This window comes from Andrographis paniculata, unplaced genomic scaffold (assembly GCF_009805555.1).
Source record: "Andrographis paniculata isolate CXL003 unplaced genomic scaffold, ASM980555v1 Contig36END, whole genome shotgun sequence".
NCBI lineage: Eukaryota > Viridiplantae > Streptophyta > Magnoliopsida > Lamiales > Acanthaceae > Andrographis > Andrographis paniculata.
This window is the reverse complement of record NW_026137569.1, coordinates 1,624,740-1,649,309: the sequence shown is the minus strand read 5'-3', so window position 1 is coordinate 1,649,309 and position 24,570 is coordinate 1,624,740. Positions and strand designations below refer to the sequence as shown.

The window sequence follows — 24,570 nt, the reverse complement described above, 5'->3', positions numbered from 1 at the left end:
ATTATACATTTCTTTTATCCCTCTCCCGATGCGTAAATGAGAGCAGGTAAAAATCATTCAGCAAAAATGACGATGCAGGTGGAAATAATCCGCAAGAACGATGACAAAAAATTTGTCCCATCCCGACGTGAGATTATTTTATAACAACAAAAGGTTTGTCCCCACGTTCAATCCCTTGATATTTGAACCTGTTAACACGTGGCAAGAATGCCAAATTTCACTGCAGAGAAAAGGGGAAGGAGACAAGAAAGATTGAAACCAAAGTTTATGGGTGATGATGACGATGATCACAGGGTTTTCATTAGCATAGAAATTTTATTGAAATCAGACGGTGTAGAAATCAAACAGGAAAAACAAATTTGATCTCAGACCCACATCATCTGCTGTTACTAAACCTTAAAACAACGACTGTGGCATCTCCTCCTCCCCATGTCTACACAGCAAAAACAAAGCAGAGGTAAAACGTTAAAATCACCAGAAATGGCAGGTTCATATTTGCCGAGGAGGGTTGCGGCGGTGGCGGTGGCGGTGGAGGAGGGTGAACAGGCTTGGGCGGTTCATATGGCGGTGGCGGTGGAGGAGGGTGGACAGGCTTGGGCGGTTCATATGGCGGTGGCGGAGGGTGAACAGGCTTCGGTGGTTCATGCGGCGGCGGCGGCGGCGGCGACTTGTGAGTAGGGTGAACAGGCTCCGGCGGCGGCGATTGGGGAGGAGGGTGAAATGGCTCAGGAGGATCAAATGGATGGTGCGGCGGAGGAACATCAGACGGCTCGTACGGCGGCGGCGATTGGGGGGGAGGGTGAAATGGCTCAGGAGGATCAAATGGATGGTGCGGCGGAGGAACATCAGACGGCTCGTACGGCGGCTCAAATTCATCGCGGCGGGATACCGTCACCGGCAGCTTCAGGCCGTTTCTGCAACGGTCGGCGTCGGCGCTGGTGAAGAACCTGAGGCCTTCCTTCTCGAGGGACACGTGGTCGTCGGTGTACATCCTGATAGGGTTCGCCGTATCGCACTTTTCGAATTCCTCCGCGCTGTTAACCTCCACGACGATTTCGTCTCCACTCGAATGTCCAAACCCTGGAACGAAAATTCATTCACCTCTCCAACAAAATCATTAAATTATTCACCCCCAAAACCCTAACCCTAACCCTAACCCCACACAGAATATTCGCCATGGGTCCGCCATAACCACTCGACGTTGAATTAAAATTCAGAAACACACAGCTGAGAGAATCAGACGAAAAGCTTACAGAGTTTGTCGCCGACTCTGAAAATCCGACCGGAAAGCCAAGCACCGACGTCCAAATCGGGACCCCAACCGCCGACGACGTGGTGCGTCTCGACTGCAGCTGCTTCAGCCACCAGCGCCGCCGCGAGCACGGCGGCGATCAGCCTGAGAAATGCTCCCATTTCAACAGGAACGGGGGAATGGAAATGGGGAAGAGGAGGCTGAGCTTCCATTAAATAAAGGGAGGGAAGCAGTTGGTTGTTGCAGGAGGCGGTGCTTTTACGCGAGGTCAGTCTTCACGAACTGCACGCACTGCACAGGACGAGTACTGTGCGGTAGAATTTCGCCACGTGTCCACACCTCTCTCTGCAATCGCACTCGCTCGTTACACCTACCACTTTTATTTGGACAATTTTGCCCCTCTAAGTTTTCATTGTTTTTAATGCTTTATCCCTACTGCTATCTTTTTGACTGCGAAGGAAATTGCGCAGTGTATTATTATTATTATTTTATTGTTATAATGTAGAAATAATTTATACGTGCATTTATACCGAGAAGATTAGGGTGGTTTGTCTTAAATTATTTTATAATAATTGTATTTTAAATTAATTACTACTATATGTTGATAGGTACAAGAAAGATGGTTATTACATAAATAAGAGTTATTTTATAAATCTGGAATGTTTTTCAATTTTAAACATGGACCAGTATTTTATATTTCTAAAATATCTATATAACTTTATCGGTTAATAGATAACTTTTGTACGTATAAAGATAAATTCTGACGTACTTGGACGTATTATATATTTGATAATGAAAATTGGCACGTTTAAATAATGGTCTGTATAATTTGGCCGAGAGGTGGGGTATTATATACTGTATTCTTTATAATATCTATTAAAAATTGCATCAAAATTTTTTATTGAATGACACATATTTTATTTTACTTTTTAAAGTGAATATTGTAACATTTCCATTTAATAAAAAGTTAAAAAGCATACTCAAATCTGTAAAAAAGTATCACACGTAAACGAAAATGAGGCAGACAGGTGTTTTTATTATTTTGTACGCTGTCTTCTTTTGTCCTGCATATTGAATACAATATTTTAAAATCCTACTAGTATTTCATTAAAATTAATACTATCTCAATCTGTTGAATAAATACTCCATGGATTTGCTTTTTTTGTGGGCAATAAAAAATATATATAATATTTAAATAATAGTTACTAGTATTCTTTATGTGTAAAATTTTTTTGTTTTTATATTTAAATTTGATATTAATATATATAAATTTAAAGGTATTTCTAATGAATAAAAATGAATTGTCCCAATCTATGTACATCATAAGCTATGATGACATTATTATTTCTATTGTTACTATAAGAATGCATTTAATAAAAATGAATTGTCCCAATCTTGTCCGTGCAAAATAAAGCGACCCCAAATGACACGTACGTGTCCTCTAATTTTGGCGCAACTTAAACATCTCTACAGCTTAGAACAAGAAAATTTAGGAAAATAATTTAGCTTAGAACAAGAAAATTTAGGAAAAAAATTATTTGAACCCTCCCACACCATCATATTATTCCTAGAATACAATGGTCTATTTTTCTTGATTAGACAAACATAGGATTTCAAATGAACGGCTGAACAACCCCGCCCGAGGATATCGATAAGGAAGGTTCAATACAAGCCAAATTGTCGATCTCAATGGAAGCCGAAATAAATGAATAATTAACCAACCCGTCAAAAGATAAAAATAAAAAACTCAGTCCGAACCATGATCTATTAATTAAGTGTAAAAGAATGGTAGAATTAATTGATAGTTAACAAGCCTTATAAATTTAAACAGATACCACAACAAAATTCATTATCTGGGTATGCTTTCCACACTGAAAATATTACTTTTACTTTAGACCGCATTACCCAACAACTTTATCATTTGCATCTTTTCAATTTCCTTTCTTTTTTTTTTTTTTATAATAATATTCGTTTATATTATTTCCAAACCAATTCAAGATTCCGAAACATATTTAAACTCAAGTTATGGTCCATCACAAAATCAATGATCCTCTTCACAAAACGCACAAAAGGATTTGCTTGTAGACCTGCAAGAATATGCAGCGGAGATCGATCGATCATTTCTTGAAAAAAGTAATTAAAAAAACCCATAAAAATGCAAATAGTAGTAACAAGACATGCTAGATCATGAAGGATTCAACAGAGGCATGAACAAAAGGCATTTCTGAGATATTCTTAGTTGCTAAAATTCAGTTTCCAGTCAGCATAAACCATGAGCATTTCTATTTTCATGATGCTCGTTTACATGGATTCTATCTTGTTCTCATGCTGACATGCTTTACCGATTCTATTCAGGAGCACAAGTTACATGTACAAGTATCTCAAGCATTCTTAGTAACTGAGGTTTAAGAAAATGTAATCTTACAGCCCAGGACTGCTCTCCCTCCTACATGGTGTATACTTTATAGCTGCAGCCGAGGTTGCCATCAAAGCTCTTTTCATGCTACCTTTCTGCTCACCAGCCCTTTAAAGAAATCAAAACTGTAACCATATGTCAGATTAATTTTGGAATGTAGTAATAATACTTGTTGGAGATGAACAATAAAGGCGTCACCGGCCAGGGATTGGACAACAGGAATGTAAGAAGGAAGACAATTAACATCGCCACAATATTCACAGTTAAAAAAGCTCGGATTACTTGAGTTATATGGTTCTCTTTTACTATGGTAATGAAATCACCTGTTTCCATCAGGATGAAGCTCGCATGTTTGACCGTCATCAGTGATTGCCAATAAGTACCCGGAAGAGGTTAGACCCTGTGCGCCAAACGGATGTTGCTTACAGATTAAATTTCGATTATTTGAAAGAAACCACTCATGTCATTTCAAAAAAGCCTAATATCTTCCTTCAGAATGCGAAAAGCTAATTTTAATTTCAATTTCAGAAGAAGAAGTTCACCTGGATTGTCACCACATATTCCGAGACTTGGTTCATATTATCATCCTTCTCCTGTACGATAACCCGCTGTCCACTGCATCCAATACAAACGAATTGCGAAAGGGTTCGACAAGATAAAATCATGCTTGTAGGGAACACTTAGTTAATTGTTCTAGTTAATTGTTTCACCTGTGCAACCATGTCTTGTAGTACTGCTTTTCTAATGCTTGAAAACCTGATTAATAATAATGAACAACAAATACTTCAGCGAGAACTCATGGAAAATAGAAGTGAGTGTTAAACTACAGCTCATACATTCAAATTCGAAATATAGCTGTTTCAGTGATGCAAGAACCAAGTCCGAGTGGAAACTAGGTGATATACTGGTTTAATTACAAATCTCCTTCAGCGAATTAGTTTTACATACAAATAAGAAGTGGTAAATTTTAATATCAATTGAGCAAAGATAAACCATACTGAACTAATCAGGGTAACCAAACATGCAGTGAATACCAAAGGGGAAGGGATCACCTTGAATGATGAAGATATCATAAAGACTCTCAAATTTATTGAAGAAAGCAGCCATGATATCTTCACGTTGTAATTGCCGGTCAACACAACCCAAACTATGTAAAATGGTGTTCAAGCATGTACTTGGTTGCTGATTACTCACATTCAAGCCAATTCCTATAAAATAAAACAAAATGGAGAAAAAGAAAAGATAACTCTGGTAAATTTGTGTATCTAACAAAATCTAATATAGGTTTGAGTCCCCTAAAGTAAAGGTTATTTGAGATACATAAATTTTACAAACTATATTGTCAAAAGAAAAGAATGTTTACCAACACTGACATTAAACTTCTTAGATTTATACGTAGATGTGCACAAAATGCCTCCCACTTTAAGACCATGTAAGTATAGATCATTTGGCCACTTTATTCTAACATCAAGAGCAGGCATGCCCTGAAACATACCGTATTGGAATATGAATAGTCAAATAGATGATAGAATATTAAGATTAACAACAAATGAAGATGTACCATAGGAAGAAACCACCAATGCCTTTAAGGATCTTCTTTTTCAGAAATCATAGCAGCCAGTTATTCAAAGGAATAATAGATAAATTCTTGAGAATAATCACTAGGAGAAACTAAATGGTGTATGAATTCAATAAGACTCACATTTTTCCAACAGATGTCGTTGATTGCCTCCGTCATAGCTAAACAAACAACATACTGCACGTGTGGGACAATTCTACCATCCTCCATTTGTAAAGTGAATGAAAACAGAAGGCATCCCTTGGGTGATTCCCAAATGTTCTTGGAACGGCCTTGAAAAACCATTGTAAATATAGCAATAACATAGACAATTTACAAACAAACACTCTCCAATAAACTCAATATTCATGGTGAAGCAAGAAGAGACATTAATCAACAATACCTCTGCCTTTAAGCTGGATATCTGCAACACACACAGCTCCAACAGGCAACTCACTGAAATTACTGTCAAATGGGAAAACACTCGTGCGGAATCAATACATCTTCAATGGTGTTCACAGTAACCCAACAGGATGGGGAATACTTACTTTGAAACAACGTCGTGCGTGGAGGATAATTTGGGGGAGTAAATGAGCAGCTTTCCGAAGCGATCAGTTGAGAGAGAATTCATGTACAAATTCAATCGGAAAGCATCGTCGTTACCAACGATCTGTCGATTTTCAATTTCCGAATGCAAGCAAACATTTACTGGAGAACCGTCAGGGAGTTTTACTGCGTCGTTCTTCTTCAAACAACAGGCCATGCCATTTTCTGCAGCGGATTTTCCTGCAAGCACAAGAGTTGTACCCAATTGCGGCTCCATTTCTGCACCGAAACAATAAATATTGCTACTCATGTCATCACAATCAGAAAGTTATGGCGAAAATTGAATCTTTACCTAGTTTACCCGGTGTATGAGAAGAACTCTAGGACACAGTTGAACCTTTGTAGAAAGATCGATTGATGGTATGGATCTGTTTACAGAGGCAAAGCATTGCAGGCCAGTAAGGCGGAGAAAGCAAGAAATTTTTGGTTTTCTATCTGGTTGTGTTGAAAAAAAAAAAAAAATCGGATGAACACACACAACCCAAACACACCTCACGAGAATTTTTTCTAATTGAAAGTTGTACACACATACTGTTACTCGTGTCGTTCAGTTTTAAGTTTTTATTTTAAATAATAAAATTTTAAATTAATATAATTATTTGATGCGAAATAAATATACATTAACATAATATTTTAAATTAAACTTTGTATTTTAAATTTTATTAAATTTATTCGTGATATAATAAAGTAAGTATTATTATGATTATTATTACTATTATCACTAATGAACATTTAAATTATTAATTTGTACATTTTATTTTCTAATTCATTTTTCGTTATTTCATTCTGTTATTTTTATTTTTTTCATCTTGCAAATAAAAAATAAAATAGTTTAGTCATGGACCAAGTTGAACTAGTTTATTCATCGTTAAACAGGCCCAGGACCATTTCACTTTAACTCAAGTCCAAGCTCAGGCTTAGGTAAAGCGGACCTAAGTCGGTCTCAGCTGGGCCGGGCCACTTTCCAATGTTATATATATATTTAGGTCAAAATGTCTTAATAAAAAATCGCCCAAAAATGGAAGAAAGTTGCTAACTTTCAATTTTTTTTTATTTTCTCAAAAAAATCTTGAGAAAGAGTTGGGGGGTTTACAGTGATAGGGCAGTATGGCCTGGCCGTTTTAAAATTAACCCTAATTCAATCAACGAAACTTCGCAAACACTTTGGCGAAGCATCCAGATCTGCGGAAATTTGGTACTAGCGAATCGGAGATTGTGTTTCAGTAAAAGCACGATAAACAGTATAGAAAGGAGGCAAATCCACGCCGCATACGCCAGTCAAATAACAACGTATACTCCGTATGTATATATATATACATATAAGAATATGAGAAGTTCGGTAAGCAGATACGTCGACGATTGAGATCCGAAGATCTCAAAGCACAACAACCGGCCAGATAACTTCTCCGTTCACTATTGCTACAGCCGATTTCGGCGAATCAAAGAAGGGTATTTCATCCACCCTCCCTTGGAGTACATGTAGCATTACTCATTTCAATTAATTACAACGAAGAACACAAGCACTAATTCAATAGAATGAAAACCTCATAGATCTCACTAGACGAGCAGGCAATGGCGAGGAATGAGCTCCTCCATCCACCATAAATAGACGAAAACTGCGCACCTGAGAAACCCTAATCCCACTTCCACTTCTACAGCAATACATATATAGCCACAATGTTTATTGGGCTGGACTTCATATAACGTAATTGGGCTTGGCCCAACAGTCATTTCTTATATTACAGTTTTATTTTTTTATTAATTTTTTACCTTTTTCCTACATCAATACAAAATAAGGGAGAAAAAAAAATTATTGCTTGAATGCTAAAATATCACGAGTACTAAAAAAAAAAAGTTACCAAAAAAATTGAAATTGAATTTAGATATATCAAAATTTTAAATTAAGTGTTGATGTGATGTTTTGAATGTAAAATTAATTTTTAGTATAATATAAAAAAAATAAAAAATAGGTATTTGATTTGATATTTTTAGGAAAAATAATAGAATGAATAGTAAAATTTTTGCGAAAATCTTACAAACAAACACACCCCGTGTATATAGAGTGACATTTTCAGTCTATAGTGTATACTAAATTATAAAATTATTTGGCAATAATTCAAAATATATATTGATATCGAAATTATTTATATCAGTACATAAGCAATTTCCACAAAGAATCATAGAATTAAGGATGTTCATTCGTTCCAAAAACAATTTTACATGAAGTTCGCAACAGGATAACACAAGTAGGTGCAGAGAATTAAGAACATAAATGTTAGAGATACCAAATTCTTGAATTCGAGTCATTTCAATTCAGCACCTGTGCACTCTTAAAATTTGTGTGTGAAGCTGTTACCAGTATTCGTCGGGATTTTCTTTGCTTCGGATGAGCGGAACACCATCTTCACGCCAGGTGATTCGATCTTCACACAACGCTTGCAATACTTCTACATATAATTGGTGCTCCTGATCCATGTAAAACCAAGACGTCGTGAAAATAGATTTACGAAAATAGAACTGCTCAATAGCTTTTGAGAATAGAACTACAACATTGCGAAAATGACGAGTGCAATATAAAACTTGTCGAGAATGGATTTTGAGAACCTCGTGGAGAACCCTTGCAGCGAGCTCTTCAGCAGTGTCATTGGCTAGCACAGGGACTACCCTTTGCGCTAGGATACGGCCTGTGTCGTAGTGCTCGTCAACGTAGTGAATTGTAGGACCAGAGTACCTATATATAAAAAATAAAATAAAACGAGAGTGTTAAATGGTAGAGTTTTCTCCGAATTCATTGGGTAATCAAGATAGTGAAGCATTTAAGCTTGGATGTTAACCACAATAACCTGAAACATGCAAACTAAGTATGAGAACTTTGAATTTAATTGTTCGTGTCTTAATGAACTAGAACACCATGAACAAGACGAGGCCATGCTTAAAAGACTCAACATAGGCATTTGCAACAACAGATTTTGATCCTGTATTTATTTTATTTCAATGCAGCTGCGGAAACTTTGCACGACGGTGAAAAAAAAGAAATGAGAATAGGCAACATCTTAGATTCTAGCATAATGCTTTTGTCCCAACTAATTCACGGCCAACATAATTTCAAACAGTCAAGGATAACTAATTGCTACTTAACACAAAAAGAAATGTTCAATGTAGAACAAATTGATACTGCAACCTTACTAATATAGAACAAGGAATTTCATTTTGATGGGATTGCATCACGTTCATCAAAAGATGGAAAAGAGGACAAAAGAAACGAGAAATTGGAATAACAGTAATAATGGCAACAGTCCTGTATACCTAGCGCCGCAAGCAATGACTGCTTTATGCACTTTCAAACCATAAAATCCTTTGCCACCGAATGAGGGAAGAAGGGATGGATGAATATTTAGTATGGCCCTTGGATAAGCTTGGACCAATTCAGTGGGAATAAGCTTGAGATAACCAGCTAAAAGGATGAAATCAACTTCAAGTGATCTGCACATACCAGCATAGAGTCGAATAAAAAGCGATCATAAGGCAGAAAGAATGAACCATATGAAACAATATAGTATACACTAAGGACATATAAATTTCTATCATCTACCAAGACACCATTAAAGCAAAAAAAACACAATGATGAACAGAGGTTCTCAAAACTACATCGATACATTAAAGTGCTGGATGAACACTAAGAAAAATTACAAGATAGAATTAAGGAAAAGCATGTGCAAACATTAGTGTTTATGCTTCCATTAACATTCTACTCTTTCTTTGGTGTAGCAGAAGAATTAGAACCAAACTTGAGCTTCAATATAATGTTGCTAATAAATTTCAATTATCAATATAAATAAGGTTATTTCTTTCAAAAGTAACTAAACAAGTAAAGATCAAACCTCAACGCTGATACAAGATCTTCAGCTGAGAACCCCTTTTGTGTGTCTTTCTTTGTAGGAAAAACAATAACAGGAATTCCATTGCCTCTAGCATACTCTGCACCTCCACAATCTGCATAAATCTTGAGCATAAGATAGTAAAACTTGATCCAGAAAACCAGTAATAACAGAACCTTTAATGGAGAACAATAACCTATTCTGAGAACTTTTACCAACCCAGGAGCCTCCTCTACGAAAATTCACATCACTATACCGAACTAAAGAATCAACAAAGTAGCAGGAAAGTAATAGGTTAATGGCCAGACAAACTTACCATGTTTACTAGCCACCAGAACGACTACCTCACCATGGACAGATCCACTAACTGTTGCCTCATGAATCGACCTAAAATTCGACCCTCCACCGGACACAAACACCGCTAATTTCTTCCTTCTAATTTTTGCTTTAGCATTACCTTCTCCAACATCAGAAACCGTTTTATGCTCATCCTTCTGAGCACCAATTTCACAACGAAAGGGCCTCTTGACGAGCAAGGAATTTGAACAAAACGAATGATTTCCCAAAGTAATCCGCGTCCGGGCTGGAAGCCGTGAGGGTAAGGCCAATGAATGCGTAATTCGGACTTCAGAAGACGAAGCGGCCGGGCGAAACAAGGCCTGAATAATTGCGTTTTGTGCCTCCATTGGAAACGAAGCTCTCAGGAGGTATATACTACACTGAGTCGCAGTTGTAGCTATTTATTAAGAACCAATTAACGATCAGGCTGGCCGGTAATCGAAGCCGGTCTGTGATTAAAATAGGAGAACATACAACCGGCGGCGGGCTGCCGGAGGAAGTTGCGGCAAATGCTAGAAAGATCCTACGCTTGCCTGTCTCTCTCTCTCTCTCTCTCTCTCGGAATGAAAGAATGGGAGGACTATACTAGCAATTTCTAACACCTCCGGCGGCTGTCGGAATCAAATTGACGATGGACACGATTCGCTCTGGTGCCGGGAGCCCGCTGAAATGAGCGAAACGAAGAAGACGAATATGAGGATTAGGGCTGGGTTTTACTTTTTAGTAATTGGGCTTGCCTTTGATTGTTCGACCCATTCCAATTATGCACTGCATCTATAAAAGGATCATTCACTTTTCTTTTCTTTTTAAATTTTTTTAAGTTAACTCTTACTAAAAAAAAGTAAAAATCTCATACTTATTATAATTTGAATAGAATTTAACTCATTTTGATTCATTAATAAAATATTATTATTTTTAATTTATTAATAGATATTTTAAATAATACATTTAAGTAAATGGAGGAGTACAATATATGATATTTATTTTATAGTAAAATATTAATTATTTTCATTTTTTTTATGATGTAAAAATCTTAAGTTACTGTCCAAAAATATGTGATGTGTGATTTGATGATCTGAAATGTCAAAATTTGAACTTATGATTTCACGATCAAAAATCCAACATGATCGAGACAATAAAAAAAGTAATATTTTTGTAATTTTAATGGTTAATAAGTAAAACTTGAAATATTAAAGCAATGTTCTAAAATGATTTTATCCAAAGAAGATTGAACACCGAAAGATTCGGAGTGGGGCCCACTAACTTACCTCGCGTTTCCTGACCAATCAAATTCCATCATTTCCAGTACAGCCTACGGAAACTCTTGCGTCGCACGCAATAACTCCTCCTCAGAAAATACTACTTCACCATTTGCGAGAAGCTCCAGAATCCACACTCGACTCGGAACTCTCCGTTTCGTCCTCCTCGGAAACCTAATCCAATTCTCTCTTCGATTTCAAACCGGCTATATGAAGAAGCTATACAGGAAGGGTACGGTGCATCCGACACCGGCGGTGGTTAAGGACCAGCTGCTCTCGTTTCTGCCGGCGGCGATTTTGTCTTTGACGGTTGCTCTTTCGCCGGAGGACAGGGAGGTTTTGGCATACCTAATATCTTGCTCCGGTAGTTGTTTGGATATTCAGCGAAAGGCTGATCAGAAAACCGCGGCGGCCGGCGGCGGAGACCATACGGCGAGTTTCAGCTGCAATTGCTTCCGATGCTACAAGAGCTACTGGAAAAAGTGGGATTCATCGCCTAACAGACAGCTAATTGACGAGATAATAGATGCTTTTGAGGATAGTCTGTTGAAGGAGAGCAAAAAGGAGAAGAGCAAGAAGGAAAGGCGTAAGGGTAAAAGCGTGAGAGGCAAAACTGGACTCGGAGTAGATTCGTTGCAGAAGTCCGACCTGTGTTCGAGGAAGGATGATTTTCACTTCGGAGAGACGAGCACGGCGAAATCCGGCGGCGACGACGGCGGAGCTGAGGAGGAGGAGGACATTGTTGATGGAGAAACAGAGAAGGGAACCGTGCGGAGAGTTATCAATTTTTTAGGGGAAAGGATTCTAAAGCTTTGGGAGTGAAAATAACACCAAATTAAGAACAGGTTCGTGGTTTAGTTTCTCTATTTTGCTTATACAATCTTAAGACGCTTTGCAATTTTGCATCTGTGATATGATTGATTGATCGATCCATGTAAATTATGAACCCTAAATCCTAATTTCCAATCTCCTCTTACTTGAATCAATCCATTGTTTGATTATCCATCACTAGAAGTTCTTGCTTCCAAATTACATCATTCCCAATTGGTATTTCTTGATTGATTGATTGATTCTTCTTTGTTGTGATTGTTTGTTCTGTGTTCCATTCCATAACTCCATTTCTTATTTCACTAATTTCATGATGATGTTGGGGGAAGATCTCTTAGTCTACTGTGTCTATTAAAGTCTAGAACACTAACAGCTTTTGAAAAACAAAGCAAAAGGGCCCCTGTTTTCCGCCATAGACAACATATTCTCAACACCTGTATTTCCTAATCTTTTTTCTAGACGTGGGGATTCTCATTTCTTGGTGAAGCTGCATTTACTGCTTAGGACAAAGACACTACTGTTTGTTTTTCTTTTGTTGGCAGTGTTTAAAATAGATTTTTTGAATCAAAACTTTGCCAGATGGTTTTTTGCAAATAGAAATTATTAAGCACAGGCAAACATACCTAAAAGTTTTCTCAGTTTCCGAAGTGGTTAAAGTTTTGTCAAATTTTAGGGCCGGGAAGTTCGGGCAGATGCTGCCCGGATTCCCTCTGCCATTGTCGCACAGAATATATGTAGTGTAATGAATGTGGAGGGGAAATAGTGAGGTCGGCAAAAGTGGGGAGAAGGGGGCTTCGATCAAAGCGACGACAAGACTTGCTGGTGAGTTGTGTACAACTATTTTTATTTAATTAATTATTTACTGTTTTTATTTATGAATTATTTATTGCCTCTTTCTTGTTTAATGTATTTTAGTCCATTCAATTAAAGTGGGCATTTATTCTTTCCACGCTTCATTGGGACTCTCTCCCTCAACGCCTTGTTTTGCCTGATGCAATAATGTCATGGTTGTACTCTTTAAGTTAATTTTTAAAATAATTTGTTGTTAGTATGCAAATCCTATATAAGTATTATTAATTCTCCTTGGCATTGGAAGGGCTGGCATTTGAAGGCTTTTTTAAATTAAATTTTTTAATATTAATATTATATTGAATTGTAATAAAAAAAAATTGTGTAATATAAAAGTAATAACTAAAATAAGTTGAAAAGATATTTATTATATTAAGTAGATAGTAGTATAATTACTAAATTAGGAAATGATATTCTTGTTTTTGGACGGACGGAAATAACCTTTCAATTCACAGATATATATATATATGGAGTATATTTATTTTTTATTACTTATCCGTAAATTAAATGTATATTTATTTGGATTTGATATAGTTTTTTTTTTTGTTATATAAGATTGAGGGTTTGTTCAATTTGTGTTTTTGGATTTTTGACGCAATTTTTTATGTTAAATATGAAAAATTGTATTGATATTATAAAAAATTAGTAATATTTAGTGTTAAATGTTGTGAGTAAATGAAATATATATTTATTATGTTAAATGAGTGTATATTGTATTTTTTTAATAATATTTAAAAAAATTATTTTATCTATCAAGTGAACAAATATTAAATGTACAAGTAGTTAGAATATTTCTATAAATAAGTATAAGATTAAAAAATACTACCTCTTCGGCTCTAATAATCTTATTTTTAAGTTGATTTTTTAATATTAATTATTATATAAAAAATAATATAAATTAAGAAGAAATTATAAAAATATTTTCAATGGTATCTTATAATACTAATAAAATGATATTTGTATAAAAAATTATACGACTATAATAATTTTTTTAATAGTAAGTATAATAACGCAAAGTAAATCTGATTTTTAGAGGAAAAAATAAGGAGCATAAGATTAAAAAATATTTAGTACACTCCTCCGTAAGAAGAGCACCTTTTGTTTTTTTTACATAGATTTTTTAATATTAGTATTATATTAATTTGTAAAATAAAAGACAAAAATACCCATAGTAGTATAGTTATTATGAAAAATGATAACATTTGTATAATAATAAATTATCAAAGTATTTATTATATTAGGTATGTATTACCATTCCTAAATTAAAAAATATTACTAAATTAAAAATTGATATCCTACTGAAATTTTGGACAAATACGACAAGGAAAATATGTGAGAATACTTGGCGAGTGATTTTCGTAGCAGGTTTGTGCGGGTTTGAAGGATGGGTTTCAGTGCTGAAATTTTGACTTTGGTTAGTAGAAATTGGTGGGAAGAAGAAGTCAAACAAGACAAGACTAAGTGTGAGATAGATAGATAGATGAGTTGAAATTTGAAATTGTGTGTTAAATTTGAAGTTTTCAACCAACATTTGGGAATTGGGACATGTGATGTGAGATGATATGAGGCTTTGCTGACAAAACCTCTATCCTCTATTTCACTCACCATTTAGTATATATATATATATATAGACTCCCCCAGTCCATAGTAAAACATTTTTTTTGTTTTATATGGACTATGGTAGATTAAGCAGATATAGGAATATTTTAAATATTTTCTATAAAATATTATACTAGTATTATATATTACTCCTTTCTAATTGTTTCTAAATTTTACAACTGATCTATTTCTGATTCTAATGGTAATGCACCAGAGACCCAGTAGAGTAGACGCTTTCATAACTCAAGAAGTGTTTCATTTTATCCCATCCATCTTCTTTCTTCCCGATGTTCTTTTTTTCTCTCAATTATTCTCATTATATATATAATATATTTTTATGAAAAAAAGAAAAGAAAAAGTGAGTTTAATACTTAAACGATAGCACAATTTATACTAATTATATGTGGTTAGCTGGTTGCCAGCGAATCATGTTGTTTCGTTCTTAAAGAATATATATATATATATATTAATCTCATCACGAAAATCAGGTTTGTTTAGTGTGTATATATATATATATTAAATATAATATTATTAAATTTAATTTTGTATAAAAGAATAGGTATTTTATAGATTAGGAAATTTCAACTATTATGTAACTTTTAAAGTATTTACTATTAAATAGAATTTAAAATATATCATCTTAATAAATGTAAATACTAATTTGATTTTTCTAATAATAATTTAAATGTAACATTTTATAAAAGAATCATACTATACTTTTATCACTACAATTGTAAAGTGAAAAATTGAATTTGATAATATAAAAGGATAGAGTCCGGCCCACTAATAAATGGGCCGTAAAACACAGCTGAACACACATTTAAACTCCAATAACCATAGAAGGAACAAAACTCAATCGAACACAAAGCTTATGACCTAAGTTTTGCATTTTAGAAAGGTCACCAGTGGAGTTAACCAATAATGTCTATAAATTATAGTAATTATGAAGAACTCAACAGCAAAATAAAATAAAATAAAATAAAATAAAATAACAATGATCAATATCAATGTGAAAATCAAATAAAACATGCCCAAAAGACAGAAGCTGTAGATACCTACCTGGAAGTGGTTTGATTACACAATTCTTTCTCCAACTGTAAGAGACCATCATTGATCAGTAACCGCCATGTCCATGAGCAAGTTCTTGGCCCTGCAATGATCTCAGTTGTCCAAGATAAACTAACTGCTTATGAGTCACAACTTACAGTTATACACCATTGTATGAGTTCAGTCAGATCATACAAACATGTCTGTCTATCACAACTTAAGTAAGCAACAATAAGGGCAGCAAATTCATATACACATATCACTACATAAAAATTTAAAGAAAAAAAAAAAAAAAAGTGGAATGTAGAGAAGGCTAGCAGTCAGTAAGACAGACAGACAGACAGACTCAGGCATGGACAGGTATGGATGAACTCATGGATACACACCCTTTCAAGCGTTCGATTATAGCGTTTCGGCTAACTATACCTGAGTGCAGTGTTAGAGGAAGCCCCTCCTTCACGCACTGATCGTACTTCTCCAGCGCCGACACTATTTCGCCAAAGTCGGGGCGCTTTGAGGGGTTCGCGGCCCAGCACCGTTTTATGAGGTGGGCTAATGCCGGCTGGCAGCTTGCCGGCAATGGCGGCCGCTCATTCTGCAAGAAAGATTGTTTCAGAACGAATAGTGTAATATAACTAAATGGCACGAAAATTTAACAGAAAATGACCTTTTCGGCAACTGCAAAAGCAGCTTGGACAGGAGTCATTCCCTGGAAAGGGAGCAAAGCTGTGGTGAGTTCCCATAGCACAATTCCGAAGCTGTAAACATCGACTTTACGAGTGTAAGGTTTCTCCTTGATCATCTCTGGGGCCATCCATCGATATGTCCCCATGTTGCCTTTGGCTTCCCTGCACTGTGTTTCCAAGCAGGAGGTGCCGAAGTCTGCAACCTTAACGCGCATCTCGTCGTTTAATAGCAAGTTGTTTGATTTGAGGTCTCTGTGTATCACGCCTTGTGAGTGGAGATACTCCATTCCACTTGATATGTCTAAGGCTAATCTCAGAACAGTTTCGATGGACAGGGAATATGGCTCTTTCTTGTTCAGGTACATCCTTAGATTTCCTTGTGACATGTATTCTGTGATGATGCAGTAAACTGGAGGTTTTTTACAAGCAGCAATGAACTGCAGAGATAGATAAATTGACTGTAAGGAATTTGATGTGAGCAAAATCATGCATCAGTTGATTAATTAGTAGCCAAATTTGGAGCAAATGAATCAGGAATGAAACTCGCAATATTGAAGGCTTATGCTAGGTAAATTCTCAAACGCCTGATTGCTTCATGACTTCTTCATTTTTTCTTAAATTTTAATTGATCAATGTGATTTGAGACTTAGTTAAGCATAATATGCTACAGAATTACAGTATGATGTACATGCGGAGGGGAGAGGAAATCTGACCTGCACAATATTGGGATGATACAGGCGAGAAAGGAGAGCAACTTCGGATTTGAATTGCTGCTCCAGCAAAGCTCTAGTCTCTTCCTTGTGAGTTGGAATCCTAACCATTTTTACTGCCACCGCCCTCTGTTTGTAGATCCCGCGGTAAATTCTGCTGTGTGCTCCAGAAGCGAATTTATTGCCGATGAACAACTGAGAAAGATCAGCTGTCCAATCTTCTCGATCTTCGTTAGACGTTTCCCAATTCTCAATATTTTCTGAGTCCAAAATCATCGACCACGATTCTATGCTGTCAAACCTCTTCTTCTCCATAGTATTGCTGTTACTATTCCATTGGCTTCTTGAAGACGAAGAAATAGATAATGACTTGCTCTTGGCTTTACGAAGCCGAAATGGATTGAAACATAATGCAGCCATGCTTTCCTATCGTCGATTAATCAATATATGTCAAAACACACAATCGCAAGGCACTTCCCTTCCGAAGGTGTGAATTGACTCGAGGAGCAACATAAACTGTTTCAGATGCATCAGATCGCGAGAAGAATACCAAAAAACTGTTACCGAGTTTCATGAATCCAATCACACACCACAAGGAACGTTTACGAAAACCTTGAGAACGTACAACTGATCTCTAGTCTCCTCCACCCATACATAACCCTGGTAAAATACGCATCATAAAAATTCTCATTCTGATCTCTAGAATTAAAAACCGTTCAGATCCAAAACAACAACACAAAACTGAAAGTAATTAAAAACGCAAATGGTGCAGATGGAGAGGATTACAGTAGTTCATGAGTTACCTTTGCTCATATCATCCATCCATCCATCCATCCATTCATCAGGTGATCGAACTAGTAAGTAAATTAAAGTAGAGCTTGCTCGGCAGAAGAAGAAAGTGAATTCAAAGTAGCATGCAGCAGAGAATTCAGCTACTTCTCGTGAATTATTGTTTCCAGAAAGAAAAGTACCTTTCCAATCCAAAGGAACCGTCTCTCCTGTTTCCCTACGCACTATTTTAATGCTTTCTTTCGCGCCACACCTTCAACCCTTCATCCCTTATATACATATATATATTTCACAATTTAATTAATTTTCAAAATACACTTTTTGCAATTTATTGCTTGTAACAGGAACTAACTAAAAACTAAAACCCTATATATTAAAGGTAGTATTTATCCTTTGAAAAATACTTTACTTTTTAACTATCCTATTCTATCAAATACTTCCTATGTGTATATATATTTATTATTAGTAATTTGTAAATATATTCTCTTAAAATAATAAAATATTCTTATATTTTTATCTAAAATTGCAATAATATTGTCTTCTATGAACAATATTTTTAAGGATATATTAGTATTTTTAAACATTATCCATTACATATGAAATATCTATTACAACCATACTTCCTTCGATCAATATCTATTTTTACCCATCCCGTAAAGATGACCTGATAGTGTAGGGATTGAACTTGTTACCGTGAAATCATGGATTCAAATCCCGGAAGCCCTCGAAAACAAAATTACAAACAAACAGACATGGCATGCTATATATTAATATAAAATAAAATGTTGGAAATTAATAATAATGAAAGTAATGATATTTTTTAGAGAAAATATACACATATTTTTAACGAACAATACGAAAACAAGTTTGAAGGCATATTAACATAGCTCAAATCATGCTTTCCATTTGGCAGCTGGCGTAAATAATGTTAAAGATCTCGAACAAATGGGCTGTCCTCGTCGTTGAAAATATGACGCTATCCAAACAGTATGGATATCACTCAAGTTGATTTCGAGCCGTCTTTGTCATCATGCTGGGCCGGATTAAAGCCCAATTTAAATTATGGGCTTTCTTATTACAGCCCATTCTAAATATCAATTGGCCCAAATACTTCCACAAATTAACATAAAAGCTAAACATGACAAATAATGCAAACTATAATAATAATTATTATTATATAATAATAGTTGCATTAATAATTCCACGTGTCAAATTGTTGTTTGTATTTATGATACGACCTACTAAATATTCTTTTTTATCCAAATTAATAATAACAATTATAGCAACAAAAAAGATGTGTGACAGGGTGATTAAAATAAAGACAAAATTTTCTAACTTTGATTCTGCCCTAATGTAGAAAATAGCTTGCTAGGTTCCCCTCATCATTACTACTACATAATCTATTTAATTAATTAATGTAACATAATTATATTTAATTTGAATAATAATACAGAAAATTAACAATGATTGGTCAAATATTTAACGTAGGATGGTCAGAAAAGTGACGTTTGGTATGTCAGGACAAATCGAAATTAATGTAAGGAGAATATGGCTCTGTACTTCTGAAAGCAAAAGCCTAACCAACAATTTAGGCTCCATTTACTCACAGGATTTTGGACATCTTCATATTTAGAAAATTTAGAAATAGTAAATAATTAAATATTTAATATAACATTTTGAATGTTTTATTTTATTTTTTTTTTATTTTGTTTATTTATTTATTATTATTATTATTATGAATGGTATCAAAAGTGTATGTATAAATCCCTCTCAAGAACTCTTAATGTGAGATTATTCTTTTTGAAGTTTAATTTAATTTTTTTTTATATAAATATTTTGAATATGATCATTTATATACAATGTTTATTTCCAAAATTTACAATGATCATATATTAAAAAATACTACTTCCTCCTTCCAATTTATATGTGATTGTCTTTTTGTTATGAATGGACAATTTTGCTCTTAATTGTATAATATGGATTAAAAATAATAAATGAATGAAGGGTAAAAATATAAAATTTGTGTTTAAAAAAAAATAGAATAATAGTTGTTGGACGTCCCAAATAAAAAAGTAGAACGTTTGTGGACGGAGGGAGTATAAAACAATATTCAAAAGAATTGAACCCTTTGCTTAACATCTCAAAGTTGATTAAATAATTTGCTTATAAAATGCACTTATGTATAATTTTTTAAATAATCAATTAAAATTATGTCTTATTATTTCATCAATACTATTTTAATGTAAGTATTGCGTAGTTACATACCAATACCATGTTACCATAATTAATAGTACAAAACTCACTTTTAGAATTATAATTAAGATTTCTACTCAAGGAATATTTAGATTAGTTTATTGAACAATTTGTTTTTATATGTTTAATATATTCGTATGTAATATAATTTTTAATATTTATAAAAAAATTGTAAATAAATTAAATATATATCATATACATATTGTATTAGTATATATATATATATATTATATTTTTAATATTTATAAAAAATTTGTATCACCCATAAATATATAAGTAAACAGATCCTACTTCACCTGAAAACGTAAATATCAACTGACCAAAGTCCAAACTCCTAATGAGATAAGTAATAATTTAATACCCAATAAAGCATAGCCATGTTACCAATTAAAACAATAATGGATTAATTTCGAAAACCCATCCATATCAAATTACTATAATTGTACTACTCCATCCCTCTCTCGTGACAAAGTATCCATTTTTTTATTTTAGTTCGTCCCATAACAAAGTATCAATTTCTTTTTTTTTTTTTTTTTTTTTTTTTTTTTTTTTAAGTAACTGTACTATCTACCTAACATTACAAATACCCTTACAACTTACAGTATATTATACTAATTTCATTACCTTTATATCACACTTACTAACAAGGTAATTTAGTCATTTTTACTTTATTCCTATTTATATCACAATATAATATTAATATTTCTAAAACTATATGTAAAAAGTAAATGAATATTTTTTTTTGAGAGTGAGGGAGTATATCTTTAGAAACTCAATTTAATATATTCATATATGTATAGAAATCAAACGAATATATATTATCTAAATAAATTAGTATTTAGTCAATTTTCGACCATGTGGTTCCCGAACTTGGGCCCAATTTATGTAGTCACGTCACATTTAGAATTCGAAATTCCTATTTATTTTCTATAAGAGATTATTTCAATTGCAGTGATAAATTTAATTTTTCATAAACCGTTGGAATAAATAACACACAAAAATGAATTGGGGCATTATTTATTATTATCATTGTTAATTAATTATTATGGCCCTCTATGTATTTATGACAGTGAGCACCGACAATATGTGTCGCTAAAAACAAAATAAACTGCAGACATAAAATATATGTATGCATATGATTATTTTTGTTATTATTCATTAAGAAACATTTTTTAAAATATTAGATGGAATATTTATTTATATTATACAATTAAAATGTTCATTTTAAATATTTTTAAAATTTTGAAAAGACTTCTAGAATATATCCAAAGAAGACCCAAGAATTTATTGCAATCAAATCACAAATATAAATCTTAAAAAAATAAAAATTATAATAAAATGAATGAAAATGTAACAGAATTAAAAGGTCGTATAGAGAGAAGCAAATGAATAAACGAGAGAAATTACGAAAAAGGACGTACCGTATAATCATCCGATTGAATAACGCTTTATCCACTGTTAAGACACCTGTCATCGGCCGCGAATCCCAAAGCACAACTGTATCCCGAATAAAGGCAGAAAGGGCAGTAGATTAATTTCACGCATATGTCCTTTTCCGTCATTTCACCTCGACCTCCATTGCCAAGCTCTCACTCTCCCACTAAAAACCACTTAAAACCTTCCTCGTTGCCTGTAAATTATAGAGAGAGTTTCTTCCGGTTGTGGCAGGATCGACGCATAATGAGTGCGCGAACCGGTTCGCACCAGCTGAGCAACGGCCTGATCGTGTCAGGTCGGCCGGAGCAGCAGCAGAAGGAGCGGCAGCCTACGATAGGTTCTCGCGCCATTCCGTACACCGGAGGCGATGTTAAGGACTCCGGCGAGCTAGGGAAGATGTACGGAATCGAAATTTCCGCCGGAGAGCACCACCACCAACCTCCAGTCGTTACTCCCAAGCCGCCGTCCCGGCCGCCGTCGGCTTCTCAGCTCAATAGCGGATCCGCCAGATCCGGCCCCAATTCCGGCTCGATAGGCACGAAGAACGTCAACTCTGGTTCAATGAGCAAAAAATCGTCGTCGTCGTCATTCTCCGGGCCGATGACGCCGATTCAGCCGACCGGACTGATCACCTCCGGTCCGCTGGGGTCGTCGAACTCGAACCGGCGGTCGGGGCAGCTGGACGCGCCGTTAGCGCCGAGCTCGTTCAACAAGTCTGCGTACGGCTCCGCCGTCACGAGCCTAGGGGAGGATGTGAAGTTAGGTTTTAGGGTTTCTCGAGTTGCAATGTGGGTGTTTCTGATAGTGGTGGTGATGGGGCTGGTTGTGGGGGCGTTTCTCATGGCCGCCGTGAAGAAGCCGGTTGTTCTGGTGGCGGTGGCGGCGGTGCTTTTCCCCGCCGCCGTGATCGTGATATGGAATTGCGCTTACAAAACGCGCGGAGTGATCGGATTTCTCAAGAGCTATCCCGACGCCGAGCTCAGGGGCGCCGTTGATGGACAGTATGTCAAGGTTACAGGGGTAATTTCGCACGCCTTGTTTATACTTGTAAAAATTATGAGCACTATTTGGTATTATATGAGTTTTAGTTTGTTAAATTGGAATTATTTCAAGTTCTTTTGTGATGCAATTGTGAATAGAGATTGATTGTTTGGTTTAGCAGCTTGGCTTTGTGTGGATGCCATTAATGGTGGCTTTTTATCTATTTTGTCAAAACCCTTGTTGTTGTTTTTTTCCTTGCTAGTTTGTTGGGGACCAGTTTCTTTAGGTATGCTTTGGAGAGGACATTTTGAGATTGGAAGTCGTATTATTGGGAGTATCCATATGGGACATAAGCCAAGAATCTTGGGATAATTCTAAATGGCCTGTTATTGAGTGTTGGCCGAGTACATTTAGTCGTGGATTGTGTTGCATAGTTTCTATTTGGAGTTAGCTATTTGGGATGCATATGATCATGATTTTGTCGTCACTACAATATTTTTATGAGGGACGTATTCAGGTTCGTTAGACACTTGTGGCGCATGATAGTGGCGGGTTTAGGGATGCATATGATCAGTAAAGGTGATCGATCCTAAGTAGTTAAATTGCACAAGGCCTAAACAATCAAAACAGTCGTCTCCTGTGTTATAGTGTTAGTCATCTCTTCGATTTAGTTTTCAATTGGTTTATTACATTCTATCTTTTGAATGCGTGAGAATTTTTGCAGCAAGTTACATTTAAGCTTCTTGTGCGCATTTCCTTAGAGATTGTTCTAGATTTTCTCTTACGACCGATAAACTTTATGAGAACTAGTTAAATTAGATTACCCGAGCTCCCATTTTGTTCGAGAGCCTGAATAATTCAAAGTGAACACGAGGGTTCTCCGTGATAAATTACTTAATCAAATCTGATCTTGTAAAATCACAACATTCATTTCTCAAATTTGTTCGATATGCAGATGTCAGTAATGATCTATATTCCAGTAATGTGGCTACTTTCGTAAACTGGTTACCTCAAGTTTAAGTATGCACTGTTTGTGTAGGTTGTCACCTGTGGCAGCATAGCTCTCGAAACCTCTTTCCAAAGGGTACCGCGATGCGTGTATGTCTCATCTGAATTATACGAATACAGAGGCTGTGGCGGAAAACCCGCAAACGCCAAGCATCGGATCTTCTCTTGGGGATGTAGACATTCAGAGGTCCGTCTCTGCTGATTCTTTCTCAAAATGAATAGTTTCAATCAAAAGTTCACTTGTATTTTCTCTTTACGTCGACAGAAGTATGTAGCGGACTTTTATATCTCAGATTTCCAGTCCGGTTTGAGAGCTCTAGTAAAAGCAGGATACGGTGCCAAAGTTTCACCTTTTGTTAAACCTACTGTAGTGGTCGATGTCACCAAGGATAACAAAGAGCTGTCTCCCAATTTCCTACACTGGCTTTCTGACCGCAGTTTGTCAAGCGATGATCGGGTCATGCGCCTCAAAGAGGGGTAAGTTACACTTATCCCACCCCCCGGCATCTCTGAAAATGTTGGCACTAATGTATATCACATGTCTGACATTTCTTTTTCCATTACAGTTATATCAAAGAAGGAACCACTGTGAGTGTAATGGGGATGGTTCAGCGCCACGATAATGTCCTGATGATTGTTCCGCCAAGCCAGCCCATCTCAACAGGTTGCCGCTGGCCCTGTTGTCTTCTTCCAACATACATCGAAGGTGTTGTTTTGACAAGCGACGAAGGTCAAAATGGTGACGCAATTCCTGTGTAGATAACGTCGCAGCAACCTTGTTCTTATCGTCGATTTCCAAGACAGAGTAGGGAGTGGAATATATGAGGTGGAAGAATTATCCAGCCCAATCCACTCCAAACTCTTCTAATGAAGAACATGATCGCGATCGATTGAATCGATCTCCGAGGTACATTGCCGAATGGGGAAAAGGATGCCCCCATAAGCAATGTTCTGCTGCTGTTGATCAGATTTTATTTATGTCATCATTGTACAGAAAGTTGTCCAGTTGTCCTAAGGCCTTAACAATCTACATGCCTTCCTAAGTGAAATCAATGTAACTTTGTCCAGCCTTCTT

At 35.5% G+C, this 24,570-nt stretch overlaps 6 protein-coding genes and 1 non-coding gene across 9 annotated transcripts; 2 read left to right on the top strand and 5 right to left on the bottom strand.

The window, feature by feature from the left end:
- Nucleotides 1-250: 250 nt before the first annotated feature.
- LOC127249915 (protein TRACHEARY ELEMENT DIFFERENTIATION-RELATED 7A-like) lies at nt 251-1,484 on the bottom strand. The gene is made up of 2 exons (XM_051272982.1): nt 1,254-1,484; nt 251-1,080 (listed from the first exon to the last, which is right to left on the bottom strand). Exons 1-2 carry the CDS (start codon nt 1,462-1,464, stop codon nt 434-436), a joined length of 858 nt encoding a protein of 285 aa, XP_051128939.1. The 5' UTR covers nt 1,465-1,484; the 3' UTR covers nt 251-433.
- Nucleotides 1,485-3,193: 1,709 nt separating this feature from the next.
- On the bottom strand, nt 3,194-6,350 carry LOC127249831 (biotin--protein ligase 2-like). 2 transcript variants are annotated; one of them, XM_051272849.1, is made up of 11 exons: nt 6,125-6,350; nt 5,775-6,051; nt 5,630-5,691; nt 5,371-5,519; nt 5,032-5,152; nt 4,721-4,876; nt 4,379-4,424; nt 4,211-4,283; nt 3,992-4,068; nt 3,678-3,776; nt 3,194-3,339 (listed from the first exon to the last, which is right to left on the bottom strand). In XM_051272849.1, exons 2-11 carry the CDS (start codon nt 6,047-6,049, stop codon nt 3,294-3,296), a joined length of 1,104 nt encoding a protein of 367 aa, XP_051128806.1. In that variant the 5' UTR covers nt 6,050-6,051; nt 6,125-6,350; the 3' UTR covers nt 3,194-3,293. The 2 variants fall into 2 exon arrangements, with proteins under 2 accessions (XP_051128806.1, XP_051128807.1); XM_051272850.1 differs by lacking the exon at nt 3,194-3,339 and having other exon boundaries at nt 3,461-3,793; nt 6,125-6,345.
- An 805-nt stretch (nt 6,351-7,155) lies between these two features.
- On the bottom strand, nt 7,156-7,260 carry LOC127250041 (small nucleolar RNA snoR109). The gene has a single exon (XR_007838524.1). It is a non-coding gene; the product is annotated as a small nucleolar RNA snoR109 (small nucleolar RNA).
- A 752-nt stretch (nt 7,261-8,012) lies between these two features.
- On the bottom strand, nt 8,013-10,767 carry LOC127249468 (phosphoribosylglycinamide formyltransferase, chloroplastic). The gene is made up of 5 exons (XM_051272253.1): nt 10,027-10,767; nt 9,714-9,825; nt 9,139-9,315; nt 8,437-8,563; nt 8,013-8,298 (listed from the first exon to the last, which is right to left on the bottom strand). The coding sequence occupies exons 1-5, from the start codon at nt 10,394-10,396 to the stop codon at nt 8,185-8,187; spliced, it is 900 nt and encodes a 299-aa protein (XP_051128210.1). The 5' UTR covers nt 10,397-10,767; the 3' UTR covers nt 8,013-8,184.
- Nucleotides 10,768-11,372: 605 nt separating this feature from the next.
- LOC127249910 (uncharacterized) lies at nt 11,373-13,183 on the top strand. Its single transcript, XM_051272974.1, has 2 exons — nt 11,373-12,153; nt 12,810-13,183. Exon 1 carries the CDS (start codon nt 11,519-11,521, stop codon nt 12,128-12,130), a length of 612 nt encoding a protein of 203 aa, XP_051128931.1. The 5' UTR covers nt 11,373-11,518; the 3' UTR covers nt 12,131-12,153; nt 12,810-13,183.
- A 2,184-nt stretch (nt 13,184-15,367) lies between these two features.
- LOC127249909 (serine/threonine/tyrosine-protein kinase HT1) lies at nt 15,368-18,055 on the bottom strand. 2 transcript variants are annotated; one of them, XM_051272973.1, is made up of 4 exons: nt 17,999-18,055; nt 17,031-17,687; nt 16,299-16,754; nt 15,368-16,226 (listed from the first exon to the last, which is right to left on the bottom strand). In XM_051272973.1, exons 2-4 carry the CDS (start codon nt 17,445-17,447, stop codon nt 15,978-15,980), a joined length of 1,122 nt encoding a protein of 373 aa, XP_051128930.1. In that variant the 5' UTR covers nt 17,448-17,687; nt 17,999-18,055; the 3' UTR covers nt 15,368-15,977. The 2 variants fall into 2 exon arrangements, with proteins under 2 accessions (XP_051128930.1, XP_051128929.1); XM_051272972.1 differs by lacking the exon at nt 17,999-18,055 and adding an exon at nt 17,831-17,987.
- A 3,577-nt stretch (nt 18,056-21,632) lies between these two features.
- LOC127249703 (uncharacterized membrane protein At1g16860) lies at nt 21,633-24,565 on the top strand. The gene is made up of 4 exons (XM_051272634.1): nt 21,633-22,526; nt 23,527-23,682; nt 23,761-23,972; nt 24,062-24,565. The coding sequence occupies exons 1-4, from the start codon at nt 21,750-21,752 to the stop codon at nt 24,252-24,254; spliced, it is 1,338 nt and encodes a 445-aa protein (XP_051128591.1). The 5' UTR covers nt 21,633-21,749; the 3' UTR covers nt 24,255-24,565.
- Nucleotides 24,566-24,570: the final 5 nt, after the last annotated feature.

Bases quoted from the DNA above. Each gene is read 5' to 3' on its own strand.
- LOC127249915 (XM_051272982.1), bottom strand. From the start codon at position 1,464: ATGGAAGCTCAGCCTCCTCTTCCCCATTTCCATTCCCCCGTTCCTGTT. The intron at 1,081-1,253 runs GTAAGCTTTTCG...TTTTCGTTCCAG, and splicing joins CAGAGTCGGCGACAAACTCT to GGTTTGGACATTCGAGTGGA.
- LOC127249831 (XM_051272849.1), bottom strand. From the start codon at position 6,049: ATGGAGCCGCAATTGGGTACAACTCTTGTGCTTGCAGGAAAATCCGCT. The intron at 5,153-5,370 runs GTGAGTCTTATT...GGTATGTTTCAG, and splicing joins ACGACATCTGTTGGAAAAAT to GGCATGCCTGCTCTTGATGT. The intron at 4,284-4,378 runs GTGAAACAATTA...TATTGGATGCAG, and splicing joins TACAAGACATGGTTGCACAG to TGGACAGCGGGTTATCGTAC.
- LOC127249468 (XM_051272253.1), bottom strand. From the start codon at position 10,396: ATGGAGGCACAAAACGCAATTATTCAGGCCTTGTTTCGCCCGGCCGCT. The intron at 9,316-9,713 runs GTTTGATCTTTA...TGGTATGTGCAG, and splicing joins GATCTTGTATCAGCGTTGAG to ATCACTTGAAGTTGATTTCA. The intron at 8,299-8,436 runs GTTCTCAAAATC...TACATGGATCAG, and splicing joins CTGCAAGGGTTCTCCACGAG to GAGCACCAATTATATGTAGA.
- LOC127249910 (XM_051272974.1), top strand. From the start codon at position 11,519: ATGAAGAAGCTATACAGGAAGGGTACGGTGCATCCGACACCGGCGGTG.
- LOC127249909 (XM_051272973.1), bottom strand. From the start codon at position 17,447: ATGGCTGCATTATGTTTCAATCCATTTCGGCTTCGTAAAGCCAAGAGC. The intron at 16,755-17,030 runs GTCAGATTTCCT...CTATCTCTGCAG, and splicing joins ATCATCCCAATATTGTGCAG to TTCATTGCTGCTTGTAAAAA. The intron at 16,227-16,298 runs GTCATTTTCTGT...TCTTTCTTGCAG, and splicing joins CTTTTGCAGTTGCCGAAAAG to AATGAGCGGCCGCCATTGCC.
- LOC127249703 (XM_051272634.1), top strand. From the start codon at position 21,750: ATGAGTGCGCGAACCGGTTCGCACCAGCTGAGCAACGGCCTGATCGTG. The intron at 23,683-23,760 runs GTCCGTCTCTGC...TTACGTCGACAG, and splicing joins GGGGATGTAGACATTCAGAG to AAGTATGTAGCGGACTTTTA. The intron at 23,973-24,061 runs GTAAGTTACACT...TTTCCATTACAG, and splicing joins GTCATGCGCCTCAAAGAGGG to TTATATCAAAGAAGGAACCA.